This window comes from Miniopterus schreibersii (assembly GCF_964146895.1).
Source record: "Miniopterus schreibersii genome assembly, chromosome: 12".
Lineage (NCBI taxonomy): Eukaryota > Metazoa > Chordata > Mammalia > Chiroptera > Miniopteridae > Miniopterus > Miniopterus schreibersii.
In genome coordinates, this window is record NC_138112.1 from 37946682 (window position 1) to 37971457 (window position 24776).

Below are 24776 nucleotides of genomic sequence, written 5' to 3' on the forward strand. Positions count from 1 at the left end.
TTCAGGTAGTGAAAAGCCTACAAAAAAACCCAAAACCCTGCAGATTCTATCACTATTATTTTTTCAATTACAGTTGACATTCAAAATTATATTAGTTTCAGGTGTATAACATAGTGGTTAGACATTTATATAATTTACAAAGTGGTCCCTGATAAGTCTAGTACCCACCTGGTATCATACATAGTTATTACAATATTATTAACTATATTCTCTATGCTTATTTTAATATGACCAAAGAGGTGATTGCATAGAAAAGTCCATCTCTGTTAGGAAATATATAGAAGATACACATCTTCTCAGAGGTGTGCTCCTCAACACCTACTTCAGGTGCCAGTCGGAGAGTTTAAAAGAAATAATAGTCTTAAAACCTAGAGGATGGCATGGGAGAAGAAATAAACGTGTCACTTCGTTTTGGAGATAACAACCACTGAGCATACAAAAATTTTTCTCATCTGAAAATAAATAAGAGAAAAGACACAATTATTTGGTAATGAAATAGAAACTTGGCTCAATATATACAGGGTGGGGCAAGAGTAGGTTTACAGTTGTGAGTACATGAGACAGAGTTTATTTTTGTATCATTATTTATTAATTATTTTATTATTTTCCATATGAACAACTGTTAACAGACATTTGCCCCACCTATAGTTCAAGATTTATTTTGAATAATACCTTTATTTCAAATAAAACAGTAAATAAATAGCAAATAGCAAATAAAATAGAAGTTTATAAACTATATATTAGTATGTAAAGGGTAAATGCAGCATAATTATACAATTAAATTAGTTTTTCAGAATAACTCTTCAAAAGTAAATTAAATTGAAAGCAACATTATAAAATAGTAAAACATATGCCATCTGTACTGTATAATTTTAATTCTGAACTTTGTAATAAATTCATAGACTGCATTGCTTTTATTATACGGGTGATAAAAAGAAAATAAAGAAAAAAATTAATTAAGAGTTCTAAAATAACACCAACAATAATGTCTAAGAAAATAAGAGAAAGGAAATGATGAAGAAAAGAAAAAATAGTAGAATTGAGTAGAATAGTAAAAATAAAAAAAAGAGATAGAATATTCAATTTAAAAGAGTTCCAAACCTGACAAAAGTTTACCAATTTTAAGAAAAACTATAAAGATAAATGATGCAATTTTAGAAATGCAAAACAGCAAGCAATATATTTATTGTGAAATTTCACATACATTGCACATTAGGAAAATTACTTGGCCTGTACAGTAAGCCCATTTGTTCTTCTGCCAGGAGGATGTTCTTTTGTACAGACTTTCTTTCCACATTCATCAAACCATAGACTCACCATTGTTTGGGTCTTCACTTTCTTCTTGAGATTTAGCAACTGAGGCCTGAGTTAGAAATTCATATGTTCTTAGGTTGTTTTTGCAGTAGGATATAATCAAACGCAGGACTCAGCCAGCTTCATTTTTATTTGGGATGCCATTGTTTAGTATATTTCTCCAGAAGCCACATGGATACAATACGTGCTTGGAATTTCTTCTCTTTGTCCCGTTGCCATTACAGGAACTGAGTTTTCTTCAGTCAATCCCAGAGCTCCTGCTTCTCACTTCAGCAACAGTGAGAGACACTTCAGACTTGTCATGTGCAAGAGCATCCCTGAGCATGCAGAGTCGGAAAAGAGAGTAAACACACAACCTCTCTCCTCCCAGGTGCTTCTTTCTGTCACTCAGCCTGGAATCCCTAACTCTCAGCTCCGTGATGAATATGTTAAGTAACTTGGCTTTTCTTTGAAACTATTGTACAAACACCAAGTGCTGATGTGTGTGCTTTGCCCTAGGGCTTGACTAAACAGGGGGTCAAGGGGCTGTTACTTTTACATCTCTTCTTTTCACTGGCCTTAGTTATGCTAGAAAACCTCAATTGTATGCTATGTCTTTCCTAGAAAGAAGATCATGAGAAGACTACAAAGCTACTGGGAAAAAGAAAAACCTCAAAGCAAATTAAGATCTGGTGGTTCAAGAAATATCACAGGTAATTCAGACCCTGAATTGAGAGAAACAAGTAAAAAGATGTAATAAAAATGACTTTATGGTTCCTTTATGGAAGATACTAATCACCACCCCATCATTTCCTCACCCCCTACTACCCTACTGCACTCAGTTTGATCTTCCAGTGTTATTCTGTTTTCTGATTCCTTTGGCCTTGGTGAGCTACCCAAGGCCTCCTGATCCTGCATTTGGTGATAAAGGGAGATACTGAGGAGGTTGTGTTTCTTTTTGACCTTGCCTGTCCTGTATCACCAGAAGCTCCTGGTCTGTTTTTATTTAGTTCACTGCTTTTTCAGGTAACCTGAACTCAATAGTTCCAGAACAACAGCCTGTAAGGAGCCAAGGAAATGGCTCAGGTGTGCAAGGAGCCCCATGGAGCTTTTTCCCTGTGGGAGCCCAACATCTGCCAGAGCAGAGACTCTTGAGCAGAAGAAAGCACCAACCTACAGAGTCATTCTCCCACATTTTTATTAGGGATCAAAAAAGAGGGGAAAAACAGATACTTTTTTCTCTGGAATCTGATTCATTATAAAATATAAAACTCCTTTCATTGGGGACATATGGTTGGTCAAAATTACTTAGTTTATAGATATGCTACTTATATGAAATTGTTTCAAATTTATAACCACATTGACTTTACATAATAATTTTTGACTTGGTTGAATATACATAATTCCTAATGTTCTATGAGAAAATATAATGCAACAAAAACTTTTCTCTTAATGCTACAGTTTTCATAATTTAATTTTAATGGTTATAAAGTAGATAATTTATTTTATGTTTTATAATTCTCTTACTCATTTTCCAGTTCCTGAACATATGTGTTATTGTCATTGTTCCACAGGTTAGGAAAAATATGAAGATCAATTCTTTGTACAAGTGTGATAGGAACATAATAGAAGTAAAGAAAACACCCTGCAAAACTATGCACATTTATTGCTCTAAATATCATCTTGCAAAGAAACTTTATGATCTCATATTACACCAGCATGCACATGGAATTTTTTCACATTCTTGCATTTATTCATTAAATCAATTCTTTTATTAATTAAACTCTTTTCTATTCACTAGGTAATAGTTAATATCCTAAGAGTTGGGAATGTAACAAACAAAACAGACAAGTTCCATTATGTTAGGAATATTTGTAGTGGGAGAAATCAACAATAAACAAATTTTTAAAATAATATTTTAGGAAATACAAAAGTTCTTTGATGGAGCTAAGAGGTTGATGTGATGGAGACTGACTAGAGATAGGAATAACTTAGAAAAAGGTCAGGAAGACCTCTGTGAGGAGATAATATTTGAGTTGAGACCTGAATGATAAAATTAAAGCAGCCATTCAAAGATCTGAGGAAGTGTACTGCAAGGAAAAGGTTGTCAGAACACGATGGAAAGGGTATCTCCCATACTGGGAGAAGATTCTTGCTAAGCGTTGAGGAGAAGAAAGGGGTAAGATAGTTGGTGCACGGTAAGCAAGGGGAAAGAGCGGTTCTTGAGAAGGTTCAACAGAGGCACAGGTCATTTAAGACCTTACAGATCCACGAAAAAAACACCTAAATTCAATCTAAGTGCTAAAGGAAACAACGTTTTCAGCAATCTTTAAACTTGAGTACATTAACACTGTTAAAAAATCAAACCACAGTGAAGCAGCTAAATTATTCTGTCTACTCCTTTCCATCCATTATCCATTTTAGACTCCTCCAAATCTGAGTTTGTATCCTGTTAGATTGTTTTCTCTGTTTATACATTTCTCAATATAAATGTGTTTATATTTATATATAATAATTTATATTATAGTACATGTAATATGTATATTATATATATTTATACATATTTAGGTACATATATGCATATAGACATATACATGTGTATATAAGTACATACATGTTTCCGTATAAATGAAGACCTACATTTTACTTTACTTATATTTTTGACTTTTAAAAAAAATTTCTTCAATTACAGTTTACATTAAATACTATTTTGTATTAGTTTCAGGTGTAGAGCATAGTGGTCAATCAGTCATGTTCTTTACAAAGTGTTCCCCTGATATTTCCCTTACCCATCTAGCACCATACACAGATTTTATGGTATTAGTGTATACTTTTAAAAAATTGAATGAGCTCTTTATTTCCTGACACACTGTCATCAGGCCCACTCTTTCTATTATCCTGAGTTAGTGCCATCTTGATGTGAATGCACCTCTTTAAATATGAATATGTTGGAATGATGTGTGTTGGAAATCATTTCCATCTGTTTTCTCCCATTTCCTTTTTGTTTGTTTGTTTTCATCTGTGTATTATCAAAGATTTATTTTAATATGTTCCAGATAGTTTATGCATGAAGTAGTTTATGGTATAACATGATTCAGTACATTTGTACATGCTCATAGCAAAGACTGTGTAGAAGAGTGTAGTTTTAGTGTTTCAGTTCACTTTGAATTGTTTAAAACTGGAGTGAAGTTTCTGAACACACCTAGGAAGGTGTACACAATACAGATGTGAAATACTGTTTTTAGCACAATCATAATTAATAAATGAAACACCTATTAACTATGTAAACAGTGCAATAACATTCACCTTTTGTAAATATCATTACATTACATTATAATACTTCGTAGAAGATAAGAGTACTCTACACAGGACTTCTCATGTATTTCTTCAAAGGTTGAAACATATTCCTAATAATGTGTGTACTTTTTTAAGACATAACATAAAATCAATACATTTGTAAATGGTAATAGAAAACAATATTAGAACAGTGTAGTTTTAATGTTTCAGTTAGTAGCTCATTGTGTAAAACTTGATTGACCATTGTAAAGTTAATTCGTACAAAGTGGGATTTTGGCAAAGTTTTAAGCAAACTCCAAAATTAATAAATGAGATATTAACTATATAATGAATGTTCAAACATACTCCTCCAGTAAATGCCATTACATTAAAATTCTATTATCTCCCATTTCTAATCCCAACCCTTATACAAGGTCAGTTATTTGTAAAGTTTTTTGAATATACTAAGTCTGTGTTTCTTTGTTTCTTGACATTATATATTTGTCAGGGAATCTTATATTACCTTTCTGGTTATATAAATGTGTTTGTAAATCTGCATATTCTATCTTTTTTAAAGATGGAAAAATTCTATTTTGAGCATATTAAGATTTAAAGCAGAAATTATCAATCGTCATGGTGTATCAGCATTATCTTTAAAAGTTTATACACATCTTCTGCCCTTTTCTGAGAAGATTTTGTTTCCTCAAAAACAAGAAGGGGCAACCTCCATATTTTTTTTCTTTTACTTAATTTTTAGAAATAATTTTAATCTTATAGAAAATGAGACTCAGTAATTTTTAAAAGCCTCCAGATACTGACATGTGAAACTATTGATTATAATCTATTGGAATAAATGTATCTTAATAATTATTTAGTGTTATACTGTTTATTAAAATGTAAAAGAAATTTAACTCACTGAGGTATAGCTACTTATAAGTTACGATCACAGGAAACAAATAATACAGGTTTCTTAATTTTTATCTAGAACTCTTTTCAATATGCAACACTTTTTATAACCCTTAAGCTATCTACCACATGATTGTGCACAGCTTTGTATAAAAAAAACTTGCAAATTTAATTGGATTTTCATAATTCATATGTCTATACTTGTCCAAAGACAAAAACTAAACAAAGGTTAAAAGGAATACTTTTATACCTCCCAATAGTTGCATAGGTCTTAATAATAAGTGGTATGTTTTCACATCTTATTCTAGCTACTATAGGAACTGTGTCTCAAGCAGTCTGTTACCTGTAAGAATCAGCACTATATGTTGTGTAAAAGAGGCATTTAATTATTATTGAATGTATAAATGATACAGAAATGAATGAAGAATAATTAAATAAATCATTAAGGAGTGACTAGTTGTGGGTATATACACACACACACGGATTTTGTTGTTGTTGTTCTTTATTTTTATTTTATTTTATATTTTCCATCACCATTTATCCCATCTATGCTCTTGTCCACCTCCACCCAACCCTCTCCCCCACTGCCATCACCACACTGTGGTCCATGTCCATGAGTTCTCTCTCTCTCTCTCTTTTTTTTTCTTTCAACCCCTCCATTCCCCCAATACCCCCTCCCAGAGCTGTCATATGTCCCAGCAATTCCAACTTCTGGAAATTTATCCAAAGAAACACAAAACACTAATTTGAGATAATATATGAACCCTGTGGTCATTGCAGCTTTATTTACAAGAGCTAAGATTTGGAAGCAGCCCAAATGTCCATCAGTAGATGAGTAGATAAAGCAGCTATTGTATATTTATGCAATGGAATACTACTCAGCCATAAAAAGGGTATATATATTTTTTATCTTGGAAGAAAATATTTTACCTGTCATGAACTCACATTTCATACAATAAAAGAGACTTTACTAACTTAAAATTGTGATTTCAAATTTTAGGCATATGAAGTGCATGCAGAATTTCCAGGAACCTATTTCTGCCCTCTGATTTTAGTTCAAGTGTGTGCTCCCACCCCTCTTTATCTTATTTCTTGATTCTGCCTCTAATTACCCCTCTTTTTTAGTACATTCAACCTCAGTGACAGAGACATCAACTAAAAATAGAGCGAATTATGTGAACATCAAAATTAGATAATATTCACTGTAATAAATAAGTAAAATAAAATTGATGGAAAAAAATTTGAGGAGACTGCGAACATTACTATCAGCTGTACATTGTTTGTATAAGTAACCTTTAACTATTTATAAACATTTTAAAAATAAGACCTTTAAGTACAAAATAAGTTTTTAACCTATGGATGCTGAATTCACCATTGCTAGTGCTGGTGTTCCATAAAATGAGTTTTATCAGGGTTTGGTTTTTTTTGTGTTTTTTTTTTTTTTTTGCTAACACACATAATAAAACTATTGCATCCTAGATTTTACATTTCACATACCAGTATAACTATTTAAATGGATACCTACATAAATAACCCAACTTTTGAGTTTACAAAATTTTTCTACTATACTAGCTCCTAATATTTATTAGTAGAGTTATATTATATACTTAAAATATGTTTCACCAAAACCACTTAAAAATACATATTCTCAATATCAAGATAATTCTTCCTAGTCAAACATAGTTGGTGAGAGATGAGTGTTTAAATTTGAAAATGAATAAAAGAACAAATGAATGAGTAAATGGATGGCCAGGTTGCATTATGAATTGAGAACAGAAGCATCATCTTATTTTTGAAGCTTTATTGAAGGTTGGAGCCCAGTGTTCTGGCAACCAGCTCATGCTCCTAAAACAAGAAGTCCTCTTGTTTCTGCCTCTTGTTACAATATGATTGGCACATCTATCTCATTTGTATATGGATTTATAAATTAGAAAATGCTTTTACTCATATTACCTTGTTTGATAAAGTCATGCATATTTATTTGCCTCCTGAAAACATTCTTTGCCTTCCTGCAGAATCTGTAGGATATACAAAAGCTCAAATAATAATTCATTTTGGCATTTCAATCCCTTATCATTAGAAAAAATGCACTGCAATTGTTTTCATAATGTCAAATGTTATCTTTTGGATTATGCAATGACCAGCTTTATGCTGCAGAAGTTCCTTGTAGCAAAACACAATGGCAATAAAAAAACAGCAGAGAAGATCACTATCCCCTTCATCATCTAAGTGTATGTATGTGTTTACATTATATTCATGATCCACCTTTTTATAGTCTGATGCCAGGGAAATAATTTAGCTCTTTTATTAATCAAGACAAGAGAAAAGGGAGTATACTGCAAAAAATATGGCAGATAAGTTTATAGATGATAAAGTATGTGCCAGGTGCTATAGAATGCAATTAGCAAGAATGTTTGGTGTGGGAAGAACTAAACTAGGAAAATGGAATGTGCTTATATAAAAGAGCCAAATGAATCCAGTGAACATAATCCTGACTATTTGCCACAAGTTCAAGGATTAGTTCTGACCTTCTTTTGAGAAGCTCTGACACAATTTCATTTCCATTAAATCAGAATATTAAAGGACATAACAGATTGATCCAGGTTTAGCAATCTGACCAATAAGGGGACATTGTATTTCTTGTCCCATAATAATTGCAGGTGGGACCAAATAGTATCACTAAATCCATTAGAGAAGACCATGCTTTCCTGCTATTGAGGCCCTAGATCAGCCTAGCTTTTGTCCTTCCTGAGTTATAGATCTTCAGATTATCTTTGGATGTCATGACATAACTCAGAACCTGATTTTTTGTTTACTTAATTTAACCAAAGTAAATTTTTATTGTGTGCAACAAAAAAAATCTTTATTACACTAAGATATTGGAGATATTTTCTGGAAGCTTAGAGAATGATTTCTGAAAAGAATACTTTAACTATAGGCCTTATGTGATGTATAAGGACAAGTCAGGGAGTTTGTTATATAAAATCATTAGCATTTATTATTTGATTAGCTAAGGCATTTATCTAGTAAACAAATATTCATTAAGTTATTTGTATTTTATAGGTCCTCTGGATGTAATGATAAGTTTGGAATCAGAACTAATCCCTGAACATACAGCACTTACATTTTGTCCTGTCTATAGCAAATTGAGACAGAAGAGGCATTGTGTGTTATAAAAAAGATATATAAATCCCCTACACTGTTACAGTGACATTCCACTGTTTATTACCTTAATATGCTGAAATAGTCCTCGATGGAAGCTGAGCAGCTCTTTTAGTTTCCTGTTTCCTAGCATTAGGAAGATAGCACTTGGACATATGAATATTTCCAGCTCTATCCAGAGGTTAGGTGTTCTGGAGAATGATTTGCCCAGATTAATTCAGACAACATTCAGTCCATCCTGGACTCCTCTGTTCCTGTTGCTTTGTAGCCCTCGGGTCATTTTGAATGGTTACAGAGCCTTAGTAGTTTCATTCTTATTTGTTTTGTCTTTACCCCATAAACAATGGGGTTCATGGTAGGTGGCACCAGTAAATAGAGGTTTGCCAAGAGAATAAGGGTGTACCTGGGCACATGGCTTCCAAAGCGATGGGTAAAGAAGGAAAAGAAGGCCAGAGTATAGAATATCAAAATGACACAGATATGAGCTCCACAGGTTCCAAAGGCCTTTGTGCGGGCTCCCCTAGAAGGTAGTCTAAAGACTGTCCTCAGGATTACCCAGTAGGACAGGGATATGAGAACAAAGTCCAGCCCTGTAGTGAGGAGAGCCGCAGTGAGCCCGTAAATGCTATTAAAGGCAATGCTATTGCAGGCCAACTTGGCAATACCCATGTTCTCACAGTAGGTGTGGCGGATGACATTGCTCCCGCAGAAGTGCAGACGAAGAATGAGGAGGACACCGGGGGTCACTACAGCCACACTTCGAAACACCAGAGCCAAGGCCACCTTGCTAATGAGAGAGCCTGTAAGTAGGGTTGTGTAATGGAGTGGCGCACAGATGGCCACATAGCGGTCAAAAGCCATGGCCAGCAGAACAGCAGATTCAGAGAGGAACAGAGCATGAACGAAAAACATCTGTGTGAGACACTCAGGAAAGGTTGATGGGGAAGGGCCCTGCCAGAAGATGAGAAGCATTTTGGGCACTGTGACAGTACAAAGAAGGACATCATTGAGTGCCAGCATGGCCAGGAAGAAATACATGGGTTCATGGAGGCTCCTGTCCCAGGCCACCACTACCATAACCAGGCCATTGCCTGCCACCGCCAAAAGGTACATGAAGCTGAAAGGGATAGAGATCCAGATTTGGAAGTCTTCTAATCCGGGGACTCCAGTGAGTAGAAAGGCAACGAAGGGGGTGGATGTATAGTTGGATGTTGTTCCAGAGAGGTAGCCAAAGTCTGTTATATGAAAAACAGAGAGAAAAGAATGTAAATAACAGGAGGAAATGAGTATTCCCTCATCCTACTCAAGTCCTAGCCATTAATTTTGGCGTGATGGAGTAGAAGGAGAATAAAATGGCTTGAGAACAATGACTAAATAACTAAACGATTGTGGGCAAACTACCTCTCTTTTATGAGGCATCTTGTTCTCCCTGAAAAAAAATGTTAATCAGAAAAATTAAGAATTGAATCTTTTATTTTTGTAAAGCTAATTGCTATATCCACATAACTTATGTAAATGAATTTTAAACTTTTAACGGAACTATGTATATAGTTTCTGCCTTTCTAACTCCATAATAAATTCTTAAATTGCAAACATAACTTTTTCTCTTTTTATAAAACTAGATATAACACTAGAGAGAATTAATATTTCATTCTGGGATGGACAAATTTAATGGTGGACCGGGTGGTAGACTAATATATATATAACTGGAGCCAGCATGAAGACTCCAATTCGTGTTTCCCATCTTAAGGGTGTAAAATATATTCACTTGGCCTAATGTTTCTACAATAAAGGAAAAAGTTTCATTCACCTGTCTCTTATTTGAACTCTTAAAGATAATGGTTGAATTAATGTAAAATTTAAACTTTTAATGCATAAGTTGTAATACTAATCACACCTAATAAGTATTAACTCTCAAAGATCATGAATTGGAGTCAAAGAAGACAAAAATTCGGAGTATGGAATGTTCATTATCAGAATAAGAAAGTCACTGAAGAATGTCAAGGTTCATAATCATTCAATATCTATTACTGAAAGACCTTTTCACAGAATAGAGTGACTATAATTTTCATATTCACCAACAAAGGAATGAGATCAACTTTTAGCAATTTTTTAAAAATATAGCAGTTCTTACTTTTAATATATCAAAAATTATAAAATGAATTCCTTTTCTTAAAAAAAAAATGCCTGAAATATAAAATTATGTATCATCAGAGCTGTAAAACATTAAGTTAATTAGTCAAGCTTGTAATCAAATGCAGTACATGGCAAAGGCACCCTGTATGTTAATGAAGAAGTTTGACTGTGAATCTTAGAAAGTTTCAAAGTTATGGATAATATATGCTCCTCATTGCAAAAGAGCCCCTGAAGTCTAGAATCTGCGAGGCTCTAATTTTCATGTGAGGTTGTCACACTATCAAATGAAAAATTACACTGCATTTCAAGATCTCTAACTATCATCCCTTGGGTTAACTGAAATCATTTTCAAATATTGCAGTCCTTATGGAGGAAGTAGGACCCGTTATCTCATTACCCACGCATATTTTATTCTTTCCTCCTTCACACTGTCTCCTTTCTCTTCTCAGTCTCCCTTTTCCTCTCAATTCAGATGTGGGGGGAAAAGACAAAAAATTCTCATCAAAAAGCAAACACATAGAAGAGATGAGGTGGTTTTTAATGATACTCCAAGAGAGATTTTTTTGAATGATTATTTTGTTGACAATATGGAGGTATAGCCTCCTTATTTAGCCTTGTGAGACTGAGGCTTTGTTTCATTTGCAGTGCCTGTCTTTGCTGTGTAACCACCACACAGAAAATATCAGCATATTTAAATAGAGAACATAGCACGCATCAGCACAGGAATGGGCAATATAGCAGTAATGGCAAAAATAATAATTGCAAATATTTATCAATGTTTCCAAGTATTAACATTTTCCTAAAAAGTATTCTAACCACTTTATATGGATTATCCAATCTAATGGTCACCACTACTCTATAAAGTAGCTATTGTTAAGTGTCCCAATTTTACACAAAAGGGAACTCAGGCATTAAAAGACTTTCCCAAGATCACATCACTAATAAGTACATAAATCCTGTTTTAAAACCCAGGAATCCTAATTGCAGGACCCACAGTTTTAACCACTAAACTATTCTAATTTACCTTTTAGATGCATGATTTTTGTAAATCTTTGGGAACATAAAAAGCAGATCTTGAGTTTCTTCTTAGTGATATTCTTAGGTCTTAAGTCTTAGTTGTCATGAGCTAGATAGTCATGTCTAGCTTCTAAGAATTCAGAGAAGAAAAAGATGCATATATATAGTCATTTGTATTGTATGCCGATATTTATAAAAACAGCTCAAAGCATAGCCTCTGGGCTGAGACGTCTTTTGGGTATTTTGCATGCTGAGTGATTGCTTTAGCTCCTGAGACCTACTGTCAGTATTTGGATTAGCTGACTAGACTTCCTTTTTATAATAACAATTCATGTGTATGCATATACCACCTTGTTTAGGAGAGGAGTATATAAATTATAAGTTCTGATTTTTGGTGGAGATTATACATAAGACTAAGGAAAAATACAAACCTATTATTAATTAAAAGAAGTTTACAGATATATACTTACCTGAGAAGAAGACAAAACCTGACTTATTAAATGTTGAATAGCCAGAGAAGTGAGGCTGGTTTATTGCAAAGGTTACAGAACACCATTAAAATAAGAAGATTCTTTTAGTGCAGATAAAAAATTATAGTGCTATTCAGTATTTGGAGACGTAAATCAATGTCAGCTGTCTTCACATATAATTCTAATTTCAAAATTAATTATATTTGTAACTTCATGTACTTTTAAAAAGAAAATATATCTTTATTGATTTCAGAGAGAGAAAGGGAGAGGGAGAGAGAGAGATAAACATCAATGATGAGAGTCATTGATCAGCTGCCTCCCGCACACCCCAGACTGGGGATCGAGCCCGCAAACCAGACATGTGTTCTAACCAGGAATCGAACCTCTATCTCCCAGATCCTAAGTCAATGCTCAACTGCTGAGCCACCCCCAGCTGGGCCCCTTATGTACTCTTGAACTCTGAAATCATGGATCCTCTTAGTTCAAAGTGATCTAGTAAATCACCTATTTAATTTACCAATTTGTATTCATCATAAAATTCTTCTGTTGACACCCATGATCTCCCTCATCACCAGTGTTGGGTAATTAAATGTTATAAGTCAGAAAACCCTGAATAATGTAAAACTGTGCTTCCTTTTCCACCATGAACATTAAAGATAGGGTCCAATAATATGATATTTTAGAATTTTCCTACATGTCAAAATACAGGTCTTAGTCTCATCTTTTAGCTGATCTCAAAAGATGATGTCTAATTCTAAATATCCATGTTGCTCCAAAACAAAAGCATCTGTTCAATTGGTTTTCTTTATATGATTTATCTGATTTTTCCTGGCATAAGTTATGGCTTGGTTCTTTTTTGTCCAATTTGTGGTTTTTGTCTCAAATAATTTTTGAGATTCATTTACTTCTTTATTTTTCCAATATATATTTTGTAGGTCACATGCTTGATTCCATTATTATGAATATATCACTGAAAAGAATGGACATGTTCCTTGTCTTAACCAATAGATACTCTGCAGTGAGACAAAATATTATTTTACCAGGTAAGATAAGGGCATTGAGTTCCAAAAATAAAGAGTTCTAGAATGATATAAAAGATGAGAAATATAAATGAGAAAGTAAAAATAACAATTACAGAAAATATCTATCTGTTGCCAGAGAACCTAGACTGAAGGTAAGGTAGGCTGGCAATAGGTTGGTGAGAGGCACAGGTGAGGTAATAGATGAAATTTATAAGCACTTACATTACCATACCACCTTTTAGAAATATTATGAATTTCTCATGCATGTCTAGAAAACCATGCGTAAACATAATGTGAAAATTTTTGGTGGATTTTTGGTTATTTTTCCTACACTAGGTATAAAAAAGCTGCAATCAATCAGGAAAATGTGGGAGCAAGAAATACATAAGGCCCTATATAACCTTTGAGAGGTTGATGTACTGACTCATGAAGTACTTTCTATTTTTATGTTGTTTTAATGACTCCTTGGAGGCAAAAACTATTTAAAGTGGGTCCTGTCCAAATAAAATGTATCTTTTCTCTATCAAATATTGTTATTAGCACTCTTTCTGATAGCTACTAAGAGTTAATAGACTACTTCAAGTTTAGTTATGTAATTTCATAAATCAGCAAACTGCTAATCAGCAACTAAAACTGAGACAAAGAGTTCTACATGGCATATCAATATACAAATTAATGTCTGATTTCAGTCTATTCTGTAATTTTCTGCTTAGTTATCTAAGCTTTACATGTGTACTTAACATATTCAAAGAAGTTAAGTCATATACATGGTAAAATAGGATAATATATTTGTAAAGTAATGCTAAGCAAGATAAAACTCTCATAGGTGAAAGCTGAGAAAATTAAATGTAATTTCAAGGTTAGGTAGTGAAAAATCATGGAATGCTTATGTTTTGCATTACAGGTATCTTAGTAAATCACTGATTTCCCTGAATTTTGGGGCTTTCTGACTACATAGATTATTGAGAATGCACTCTTTATTTGTACAATTATTTATTACTTATTTTAGGTTAGTTACTTGTGGGAAATAAAAGGTCATAAGATATTGTTGTTATCTTCAAAAACTCCCAGAATAGTGAGAGAGACAAACAAGTGCATGAAGATTATAAACATAGGAATATTTCTCAGAGATATATGTTTCCTTAATTTCATAAAAATTATTCCAGAAATATATAAACAACCCTAAAGTTTTCTCTGCTATAATTTCAGTAGATTACCCAAAGTATAGATTCCTATCTCCTGGATTTTAATGCAGTATACAACAGGCTTGAGAACAGGAGGGATCCATAGGTATATATAGCCCATGATCATGTGCACCATGGGTGGAACATATTTCCTAAAATGATGCATAATAGCTATCCCCAGCATAGAGACATAGACCAGCAGCATAGCCCCGATGTGGAAACACAAGTGTTAAGTGCCTTGAACTATTCTTCCCAGGAGGCAATGCCTAGCACAGTGTCAGAATCTTCAAATAAGAGAGGAAAATGAGTACAGAGCTCACTCCAAGAGCTCATTCTCAAAGGTGATGAGAATGGTGATGGGGCCATAGATGCTTGTGATGTGATGGTTCCAATAGGAGAGCTAGATAATATCTGGGTGCGCGGGCAGTATGAGTGGGATAAAGTGTTGGCCTTCTAGAACCTCATTCACTTAATTAGAAAGAGTCCTAGGGAGAGGACAGCCACACCCCATAGCAAAATCTCCACTCCTATCTTGGCAATGGTGGAATCTGTCAAAAAAGTAGTGTGCCTGAGTGGGTTGGAGATGGCCATGTGGCAGTCAAAAGCCACCGTGAAGAGGATGCTTGACACCATTGAGAAAAAAATGTGGATGGAGAACATCTGGATGAGGCAGGCATCAAAGTCTATCTCACAGGCATTGAATGAGAAAACTTTGAGCAGGGTGATCAGGGTGGCAGCACAGAGTTCCGAGTCACTCAAATTTCCTTCATGAATTTTTAAAACATTGAATCCATTCCCATCACATTGCAATCGCTGGTCATGATTAGTTTTCCATTGTTTTTCTAAATCTAAAGGATACTTTTCAGCACCTAATTTAAGTCACTCTTGTGCAGTTTTCACATACTCATTCCCCTCTGTAAAACACCTTTTCATTTGGATTAATTGACATCACGCTCTCCTAACATTTTGTTATTGCTTCCTTCCCAGATTATTTTTGGTTATTCAATTGTACCCTATTGTAATGTTCAAGTATTTTAGAATACTCGTACTATTTCCCTAACTTGGTCAAATCATCCACTCCCATGATCTCAAATACCATGTTTATGAGCATCACTTCCAAATTCATTATCCAAGACACTGTCTTCATCAGAGCTCTGATATATATATATCAAACCCCAGTCTAGAATCTCTTCTTCAGTGCATCAAATAAATAAATTAGAAAATAATATGTCTAAAACAAATCTAATTCACCCACACATTCCTTATATCATTACATGACAATACAATCTCCGTAGTTTCTATTCAAAAAATCTAAACTTGATTGGCTCCTCCTTTCCCTTACCCTCTAAGAAGGAGGAAAGTCCAATTTTACTATGCCTATATTTAGATATGAGCATCATTTTTAGAAAGTCTAAACAAAAGAAATGCTTTCAACATCTTAAATAGAAATGTGTCTGGATTTAAGTAAAAAGATTGGTGAAGTAAGGGTGACACAATTTTTATATGGCAACCATGCTGCAAGAATATGCCAATAAAATACAAAGACACTTATTATCACCTCCGTAATTGCTATGACCATCCTCCAGCAAACCTGCAGAAATCTTTCCTGGAATGTGTATTAGCAAAACTTAGTGTTATCACCTCCCTCCCATTAGCAAGGCACTTAAGTTCTCTAACACTCGAGCCCTCATAAAAGAACAAAAATTTTTAGAAAATATTATACAAATTGTAAGTTATAGAACACATGGAACTAGCATTATTTGTTTTACTTTAAAACACTTTAGGAATGTAATTCAAAGGTTTCACTCCATTTTCAGAGAAAACCACTTCTTCATCCTGCTTCGGATCTGCTGGGTCCTTACACTGTAGATGATGGGGTTCATCAGGGGGGGAAGGAGAATATAAATGCTGCCCATGAGAACATGAACCAAGGGCGAGAGGTGCTTCCCGAAGCGGTGCACCATGGTGAGGCCGATGATGGGGATGTAGAAAACCAGGACAGCGCAGATGTGGGAGACACAGGTCTGCAAGGACTTGAGCCTCTCTTCCCGAGACGCGATCGCCAGCACTGTCCACAGGATGAAAGCGTAGGAGACGAGAATGAGCACGGCATCCAGCAGCAAGGTGCAGATCACCAGAGCCAGGGCGTAGAGGCTGTTGAAGCGGATGTCAGAGCAGGCCAGCCGGAGGAGGTCCTGGTGCAGGCAGAAGGAGTGGGAGAGGATGTGGGGGCGGCAGTAATGGAAGAACTTCAGGCGAACGATGACAGGAAAAATGGACACAGCACTTCTCAGCACAATGGCCACCATGAACTGAATGACTCGCCTGCTAGTCAGGATGGATGAGTATCTCAGAGGATTGCAGATTGCAGTAAAGCGATCAAAAGCCATGGCAAGAAGAACCCCAGACTCTGTGCAGGAGAGACCATGGATGAAATAGGACTGGGCAATGCAGGCATCCAGGCCGACCTCCTGGCTGAGCCCCCACAGGATCCCCAGCACCGTGTGCACTGTGGACAGCCCCATGCACAGGTCCGTGAGGGCCAGCAAGGCCAGGAAGTAGAACATGGGCTGGTGCAGGCTCGGCTCTGTCCGGATCACCTGCAGCACCAGGCAGTTGCCCAGGAAAATCGTAGCGTAGGTGGAGGAGAAGGGGATTGAAAACCAGGGATAGTACTGGTCTAGGCCAGGGAACCCCGTAAGAATGAACATGGAGGAATTGATAGCAGAAGCAGAGGAGGCGGACATGAGTATTGGAAGGTAATTTTTCAATATAAGAAAGATATTTATTCACAGTTCTGTTTAAAGTGCCTGCTGTCGTTGAGAATAGTGAAATACAGCGCAGCCACTCAGAGGGTGGCACAGGTAAAGCTAACTGTAGAATTCTGGGGTGGCTCAAGGCTGCGAGTCAATGATCTGACCACTTTAGGCAAATCAGATTGTTAGCTTCACTCACTGGTAGTCTATGTGAGCCACTGTCACCACCCACAGCAGGGGACAGTGATAGCTTAGGGCTACTGCTCTGCTGCCCCTGAGTAAGCCTTGGAATGCTCTCTTCCTCACCAGTCCTATGGTTCAGGGAGTCAAAGGCTCAGGTTTATGAGGAGGAGTGAAGGGGATTGTGAGTCGGGTGAATCCAGGCTCCTGGGAGACCCCTGTTCCCTCGTGGTGGGTGATGCAAGTGAAAGATTCTCCCAGGAATATTTTTGTACTATGAGGATAGAAAACTTTTCCTAATAGAGCAGAAATGAGGTCCTAACAGCAGAAAAATAAGATCATAAGAGTCACAATCTATCTTCAACCCTCTGTATCTACAATATCTACAACTACAACATATATATCTCCATCATCAAACTAAGTTATATCAACAAAATTTGTCTCAATGGCAAGACAATTTTGGGGGCTGCTTATTCATTTATTTAGTCACTCACTTATTTATAAGCGCTGTATACAATAGCAACCTAGAAGCAATGAACAGTTTCTGATCGTCTTTATGTTCCCTAAAGGTCTATTCTTGTCAGGGATCTTTATTTCCATAGAAAAACATTGTAATTTTTTTTTTTTTACTCCCCAGAACAAAATAAAGGGCCTTAAGTATATTATTTCCTAGTAAATGGACTGAAATGTTCAATTATAGAATTAGTATGGGTCTTTTAAAATAAATTATAAATTCCCTATATAAATGCCTACGAGGTTTTCTGCACTCCTGTTACTAACTGTAGTTTTGTTTAGAGGGCTGAGTTGAGAAGGGGAGGGAGAGGACTTGTATGTCTTACTTTGCAAAGTTCTGCACTATGAGCATTATGCAACCAACACGTATTATCTTTATAATCTAAAAAAATTCAAACAATATTTTGAAAGTAAGTTAGTACTTTTTTCACCAGTTAAAGTAGGTATTTCTTATGTGTTTTCTTGTGACCAAAAGAAACAAAAATTTTGTTTAAAACATGATTCTGGGCCATGTCTGGATCATCACTGAGGCTACCATGGTTATGATACCCAGATGTAGTGAAAATTCCTGGAACACACATGCTTTTTCACATGTCCAGAGGGACTCGTAAGTGCTTCCTCACCAGATCCTTCACACAAGGGCTCCCAACCCTGCCTGCACATATGGGAGCTCCTAAAAATAGGTTCCCCAGGCCCTGTCCCCAACTGGCTGAATTAGAATCTTCTGGATGAAGCCCAGGGACTTTCATTTATAACTCTCCAGGTGATTATTTATTAATTCACTTGTTTATTTATTTTACTCAATCCCCCCCCCCCAGCCCTACCCCTTCCATGTCAGACTGCTCTCTATTTATAAGTTTGTTACTATTTTGCTTGTTAGTTCATTTTGTTCATTAGATTTCACATATGAGTGAAATCATATGATACTTGTCTTTCTCTGACTGGCTTATTTCTCTTAACATAATGCTCTACAGGTCTTAATGCTAAACCATGGTAACTAGAACCCAACAATCAAAATTATGTTTATTATTTAATATCAATTTCCCACTCAATTTTACTTTATTAAACACTTCAAAAGTTTAACTTTCGTTCTATGACAATGTCTAATCATTTTACTCTGCCTTACAAACTCAACAATTCTATCACCTATCCTGTGTCCATCTCTCTTCATTCTATTTATATCCTTTCACTCCCAGCTCTAGCCATTTTAAATGCTAGTGAGTTTCTTCAATTCCTAAAGCTGTCATTGGACCAAGCCCTACTCATTATTCTTTTCTTTATCAGCAAGTCTTTTTCCTCCCCCCTGTTCGGCAAGTTCTCATTTGTCATATATCTCGTTTGCAGTTGGATAAAAGTTAAACCTTCAGCACATCTATAAAAACCCCACTTTATTGTATTTGATTTTAAAGCTTGACTTTTTAAAGTCTGTTTGATGTATGTGCCACAATGTTCAGGAGGTTGGGTATATCTTTTTTGGATGCACATTTTGCTTATCTTTATGTCTCCAGAACTGAGCATAGTAACTGTCAAATAGTTGTTGAGAGAATAAATGAATGGTTATCCAGGATTCATACAGTGCAGGTGAAAATGTCCCTTCTTATCATGTTATGATAGTTTTCAAGACATGTTGCTTAGAGTGAAATATTAATGAATAAAATGGTTGCTACTTTGAAGCACTAAATATTTTTATTATATTAAATATTTAGTGTGAATATCTTCTGTAATATGTTATAAAAATAAGTTTATACTTCATTTAAACACTTGGGGAACGTTAGTGCTTAATGATATCCCAGAGGCTATCAAAGAGTATGGGGCTACCTGACTATTGGACAGTTCTGCTTTTATTTTTAATTTTTAATAATTATCATTGTGTTCTTGGAAGTCATCATAGCTATTAGGCAACTAGTTTTAGCTCACATCTTTCCATGTAATATTCTAAGCTACTGCTTGTAATTGGTTGTAAGTACAGAAACCAAAGAGCAAGTTTTTTGAATTTTGAAAAAATTACTATTATTCTTAATGATGAAAAAAATACATATTTCATTCTCAAAATAATTATTTCACTTGCTTGTTGAGGACTGATTTGCATGCAGGATGGATAAATTGTTAGAAGTTTGGCTTCCACCTAATGGTAAATTAACATATATATATATATATATATATATATATATTCATTCTCATGAGTTTTTCTTACTTGGTGACTCTGGCCAATGATTAGAGACTCAAACAGCAGAATAATTGTCCTACTATGTCTTTCAAAAAATTTTATTTAAGTATAGTTAGTATATAACCTTATATTGGTTATATAAGTTTCAGGTGTACATAGTGAATCAACATTATAGTACCTTCGAATATGATCTGTCACCATGCACACTTATCACAATATTATTGACAATATTCCCCTTCCCCATCATTTTTCTTTTATGTAAAAAGGAAGAAGAGCAAAATCTTTGCGTGTTCTGCATGACAATCAAGAAGCATTTTGAAGATATCTTCATATTTTTATATCTCACATCACCTCTCTTTATGAACATTTTAAATTTGCTACAATTTTTTTCTGCAAATTATATCTGAATTATTATTTTTTCACTCATTTAGCAAATACTCACTTAGAACCATTTTTGTGCAAACTATACTACTATACTCAGGTGATGCTGTGGGTAACACAGCAAAATGATTTATGTTTCCTGGAGATGACATTTAACAGGGAATGCAAATATGCCAAGTATCTCATTGATAAAGGAAAGGCATGCAATGGGAATAGAATCACAGCTGTTTAATAATTATTCACCTTACTATAGATAAGGGGTTTGCTTACAGGTCCTGGGAAACTGTGGAAGATGCAGTGTGAAAAAGGAAAATAGAGTCACAAAGATACATTGAAATCAGAGAAGACAGAAAAATGGGGTGGAATACTCTAAGAGTGAAATTAAGAAGGTCCCATAAGCTTGATTCTCACATATCTAGAATTACATGAACATTTAACCTCAAAGGAAGTTTTTCTCAAAAAGGTAACCCACTACCCAGATGGACATGGCTGAGCGGTTAAGCATTGACCTAGGATCCCGGAGGTTGCGGTTTGATTCTGGGTCAGAGCGCATGCTGGGTTGCGGGCTTGATCCCCAGTCCCCAGTTGGGGGCGTGCAGGAGGTAGCTGATCAATGACTCTCTCATCATTGATGTTTCTATCTATCTCCCTCTCCCTTCCTCTTTCTGAAATCAATAAAGGTATATTTAAAAAAAAATAGTAACCCACTCATTCATTCATTCTTTTATTTAGCAAATACAAACTACATACTAATATATGGAAAGTGCTACATTCAAAAAAGGGAATGCAATGGGTAACAAGAGATAAAGAATACCATTCCTCCTGGGGATTATATTTAGTGGGGATTTTTCAAAAATACTTCTAATATCACTTAATTCCAGAAGTGCCCATCACCACATTTGCCAATAATTCTTTCTCCTATACTCTCAGGGAAAGCATTATGTGCATCTTTATACATTTTTAAAGTTCCTAGTTATTCTTTAGATCCCTTTTCCATTTAGAATAGCAGTTTTCTTCTTGAGCCTTAAATGATATGAGACTTTCTTCTAAAACAGAGGCTATTCTTAGCTATATTTCTATCTCCAGGGCCTATAAAAGTGTATTTAACATGGTAGGTATTGAACAAAACTTTGTGCAATGAAACATTAGTAAATGAGAATGTGGTTATTTCTCCCCATAAATGAGAACTTCATGTGGAAGATGGTATTGTCTCTATCTGATGTTCTTCTGACTATGGGACTCACTTTAGCTCAGTGGCTCATTAAACAACTATGACTAAAGTTTCTTCTGCCTTCTCTCTAGAAAAGACTTAATGGTCCTGAATGTCTCTAATGCCAGCACCACCTGACCTGAAGAGGCGCAGCATCCTCAGTCGGATCTGCTTGGTCTTAATGGTGTAAACCACCGGATTGAGCACTGGAGGTGTGAGAAAGTGAAGATAGGAGAGCAGTACACGGTTGCATGGGGAAGCCCCTCTCCCAAATCTGTGAATCATGGACAAGCCAATCATAGGTGTGTAGAAGAGCAGCACAGCACAGATGTGCGAGACACAAGTGTTCAGGGCTTTGAGGCGCTCAGCCTTGGAGGCAATGGACAGCACTGTGTGGAGGATCAGCCCATAAGACAGGACAATGAGCACTGCGTCCACACCCAGCGTGGAGAGCACTACAAAGAGACCATAGGCACTGTTGATGTGGGTGTCAGCACAGGCCAGCTTCATGACATCAGGGTGCAGGCAGTAGGAGTGGGAAAGCAGGCGATTGTGGCAGTAAGGCAGCTTCTTTAGCATGATGGGGGCCGGGATGTGGAGGCCAATGCTGCGCACCATGATGGCCAGGCCCAGGCTGGCAATTCGGGGACTGGTGAGGATGGTGCCATAGCGCAGGGGGTTGCTGATGGCCACAACACGGTCAAAAGCCATGGTCAGCAGCACAGAGGACTCCATGATGGAAAAGGTGTGGATGAAGAAGAGCTGGGCCAGGCACACATCCACTGCAACCTCCCTGAGGCCCAGCATGTAGATGGTGAACATGGTGGGCAGTGTGGAGGAAGACAGGCCGAGGTCAGTTACTGCCAACATTGACAGAAAGTAGTACATGGGTTGGTGCAGGGAGGGCTCTGATCTTACCACCCACAGGATCAGGCTGTTCCCTGCCAGAGATGCCACATACATGGCACAGAGAGGGATAGAGAGCCAGATGTGCACAGCTTCAAGGCCTGGGAGGCCTGTTAGGAAGAAGAAGATGCCAGTGTTGTTGGAGTCTAACATGATGACCTGGAGGGGCAGAACTCCAAGCATTCACAGGGCCTAGAATCAAAGCTGCTGGGTTAGAATCCGTTCCATAAACCAAGATATTGCAAAGACTTCCCCAAATGTTACTCTGATGGCCATGGTCTTATAATCTGCCCAAGTATTTCCTCTAGTTTGTACATAAGGAGCCCTTTAAAAAAGATGTGTTTGAATTATTAGAAGAAATGTTGCATACATGTAAGCCTGTCTCAAGAGTCACTCAACACAAGTTACCCCCAAATGCGAGTTTGAAACATAGCTCTTGAAAGGGACAAAGGTAGACTTGCTTCCCAGTCTACATTATACATTTTGGGAAATGAACTCCAGGTTCCAATATAGTTGGTGTGTCTGATCTGGAGCTAGAATCAAGGTTCCTTACTTCCTGCAAGGTTCTCCTTCATGCTGCCTTTCCACAGGCGCTTCTCCAATATGCTGAATATTAGAATGGCTCACAGAGGCAAATTTCATAATTAGAACAACACAAAACAATTCCTCTTTTTATGTCAACTGCCTGTGTGAACATACAAATTCTTATCACACATGTAACTGAAAATAGGAAGGTATGGCAAAAATTTTAGACACATATAAATACAGTCCATTCTCTAATAGACCTGTCCATGTGGAACATTAAATAGAATGATTCTTAACTTACAGAATATTGAACAGGTGACTTAAAGCTTATCTATTATTCAGTATTATTCTGATGAGAATATAGAAACTAAAAAAAAGAGACATATATTTACCAAGGAATCAGGACTTAGATCCACCTGTAAAGTAGTTTCTGGAGAAATACCATAATCTGGGGATAGATCTTCTGTCTTCCCCGTGGCCTCTCCCTTGAACTTTAGTCACTTTTCATCTCAGCTACCTCCTTATATTTAATCCATTTTGAGTTCCTTTTTTTTTTTTTTTTTTTAAAAAAGAACACAGTAAAGAGAACTCAGTTTGAAAGCTTTAAACTTTCCTTCCTAACTCAAAAACAGAGGAAGAAGATTTCTAGAAATTTCCAGAAATACAAAACATTAAAGAATAATGACAATTTATTTCTGAAGAATCTTATTTAATCATATATTTGGAGGTTTTGCTTTTATGTAACTTTGATCTCCTCTTTATTTTGTCACCTTTCTTGTCATAGGTCTTGCAGAATGCAATCCCGTATTCTCCTCTCTGTGCAGAGGAGGCCCATATAATATGAATTCTGTCATTTTTGTTTTTCTGTAGGTAAAAATGTGCAAGTGTAATTCATTACCTTTGTATTTCATTTAAAGCACTTTAAAAAACATTTTCACTTATGTCATTTTAAAACATCTCAACCCTCAGAGGTCAGCAGATCAGTTTTTCCAGATTAATAAAATTAATTGTTAAAAACTCAAGTATATAACTTTGCTAAAGTCACATGGATTATAAAAGAAAGGTCTAAGACTGGGAATAATTCTGTCTGACTGAGTGATTTTTACTCTGGGCATTGTTGTTTGTAACTTAAGACAAATGTCAGCTACTAACCAACAGACTCAAGACACAAGACTTAGCCTTAAATCAAAGTAAACTATAAACACCCATGAATTTTTAATTTAAAAAATTTCCTATATGATGCCCACTTCTGATTTTCCTCTTATACTACACTTGAATGCCTCTAGAATTAAATTGCCCTAAGCACTGTACTAGATTTCAGAAATAGAACTATTAAAATTAACAATAAGGTCCCCCAAATAAGGGAGGCATGAGTCAGTATTATTTCAAATATGTAAAAAATAATAAAATGCAGCCCAGCTGGGCATGGCTCCGCAGTTGAGCATTGACCTAAGATCCAGGGGATCATGGTTTGATTCCTGGTCAGGGCACATACCAGGGTTGAGGCAGCCGATCAATGACGACCCTCTCATCATTGATGTTTCTGTCTCTCTCTCTCCCTCTCCTTTCCCCTCTCTCTGAAATCAATAAAGATATATTTTTAAAAAATACAACATAGAAAGAGAAGGGGGTGTTATTTCAGATTGAGAGTTCAGGTAGTAGCTCTCTGAGG

At 36.0% G+C, this 24776-nt stretch overlaps 4 protein-coding genes across 4 annotated transcripts in view; all 4 read right to left on the bottom strand.

The window, feature by feature from the left end:
- The window catches only part of LOC308565024 (olfactory receptor 51B5-like), a gene marked incomplete at both ends in the record, with an annotated part of 340544 nt that overhangs the window by 140322 nt on the left and 175446 nt on the right, over positions 1-24776 (bottom strand). The window lies entirely within an intron of this gene.
- Positions 8914-11810, bottom strand: LOC308564892 (olfactory receptor 52Z1P-like; the record flags this gene model as incomplete). Its single annotated transcript, XM_081153637.1, has 2 exons — positions 8914-9872; positions 11798-11810. The coding sequence occupies 2 exons, from the start codon at positions 11808-11810 to the stop codon at positions 8914-8916; spliced, it is 972 nt and encodes a 323-aa protein (XP_081009763.1).
- LOC308564893 (olfactory receptor 51V1-like) lies at positions 16269-17213 on the bottom strand (the record flags this gene model as incomplete). The annotated part of the gene is made up of 1 exon (XM_081153638.1): positions 16269-17213. One exon carries the CDS (start codon positions 17211-17213, stop codon positions 16269-16271), a length of 945 nt encoding a protein of 314 aa, XP_081009764.1.
- On the bottom strand, positions 21773-22732 carry LOC308565126 (olfactory receptor 51G2-like; the record flags this gene model as incomplete). Its single annotated transcript, XM_081153936.1, has 1 exon — positions 21773-22732. One exon carries the CDS (start codon positions 22730-22732, stop codon positions 21773-21775), a length of 960 nt encoding a protein of 319 aa, XP_081010062.1.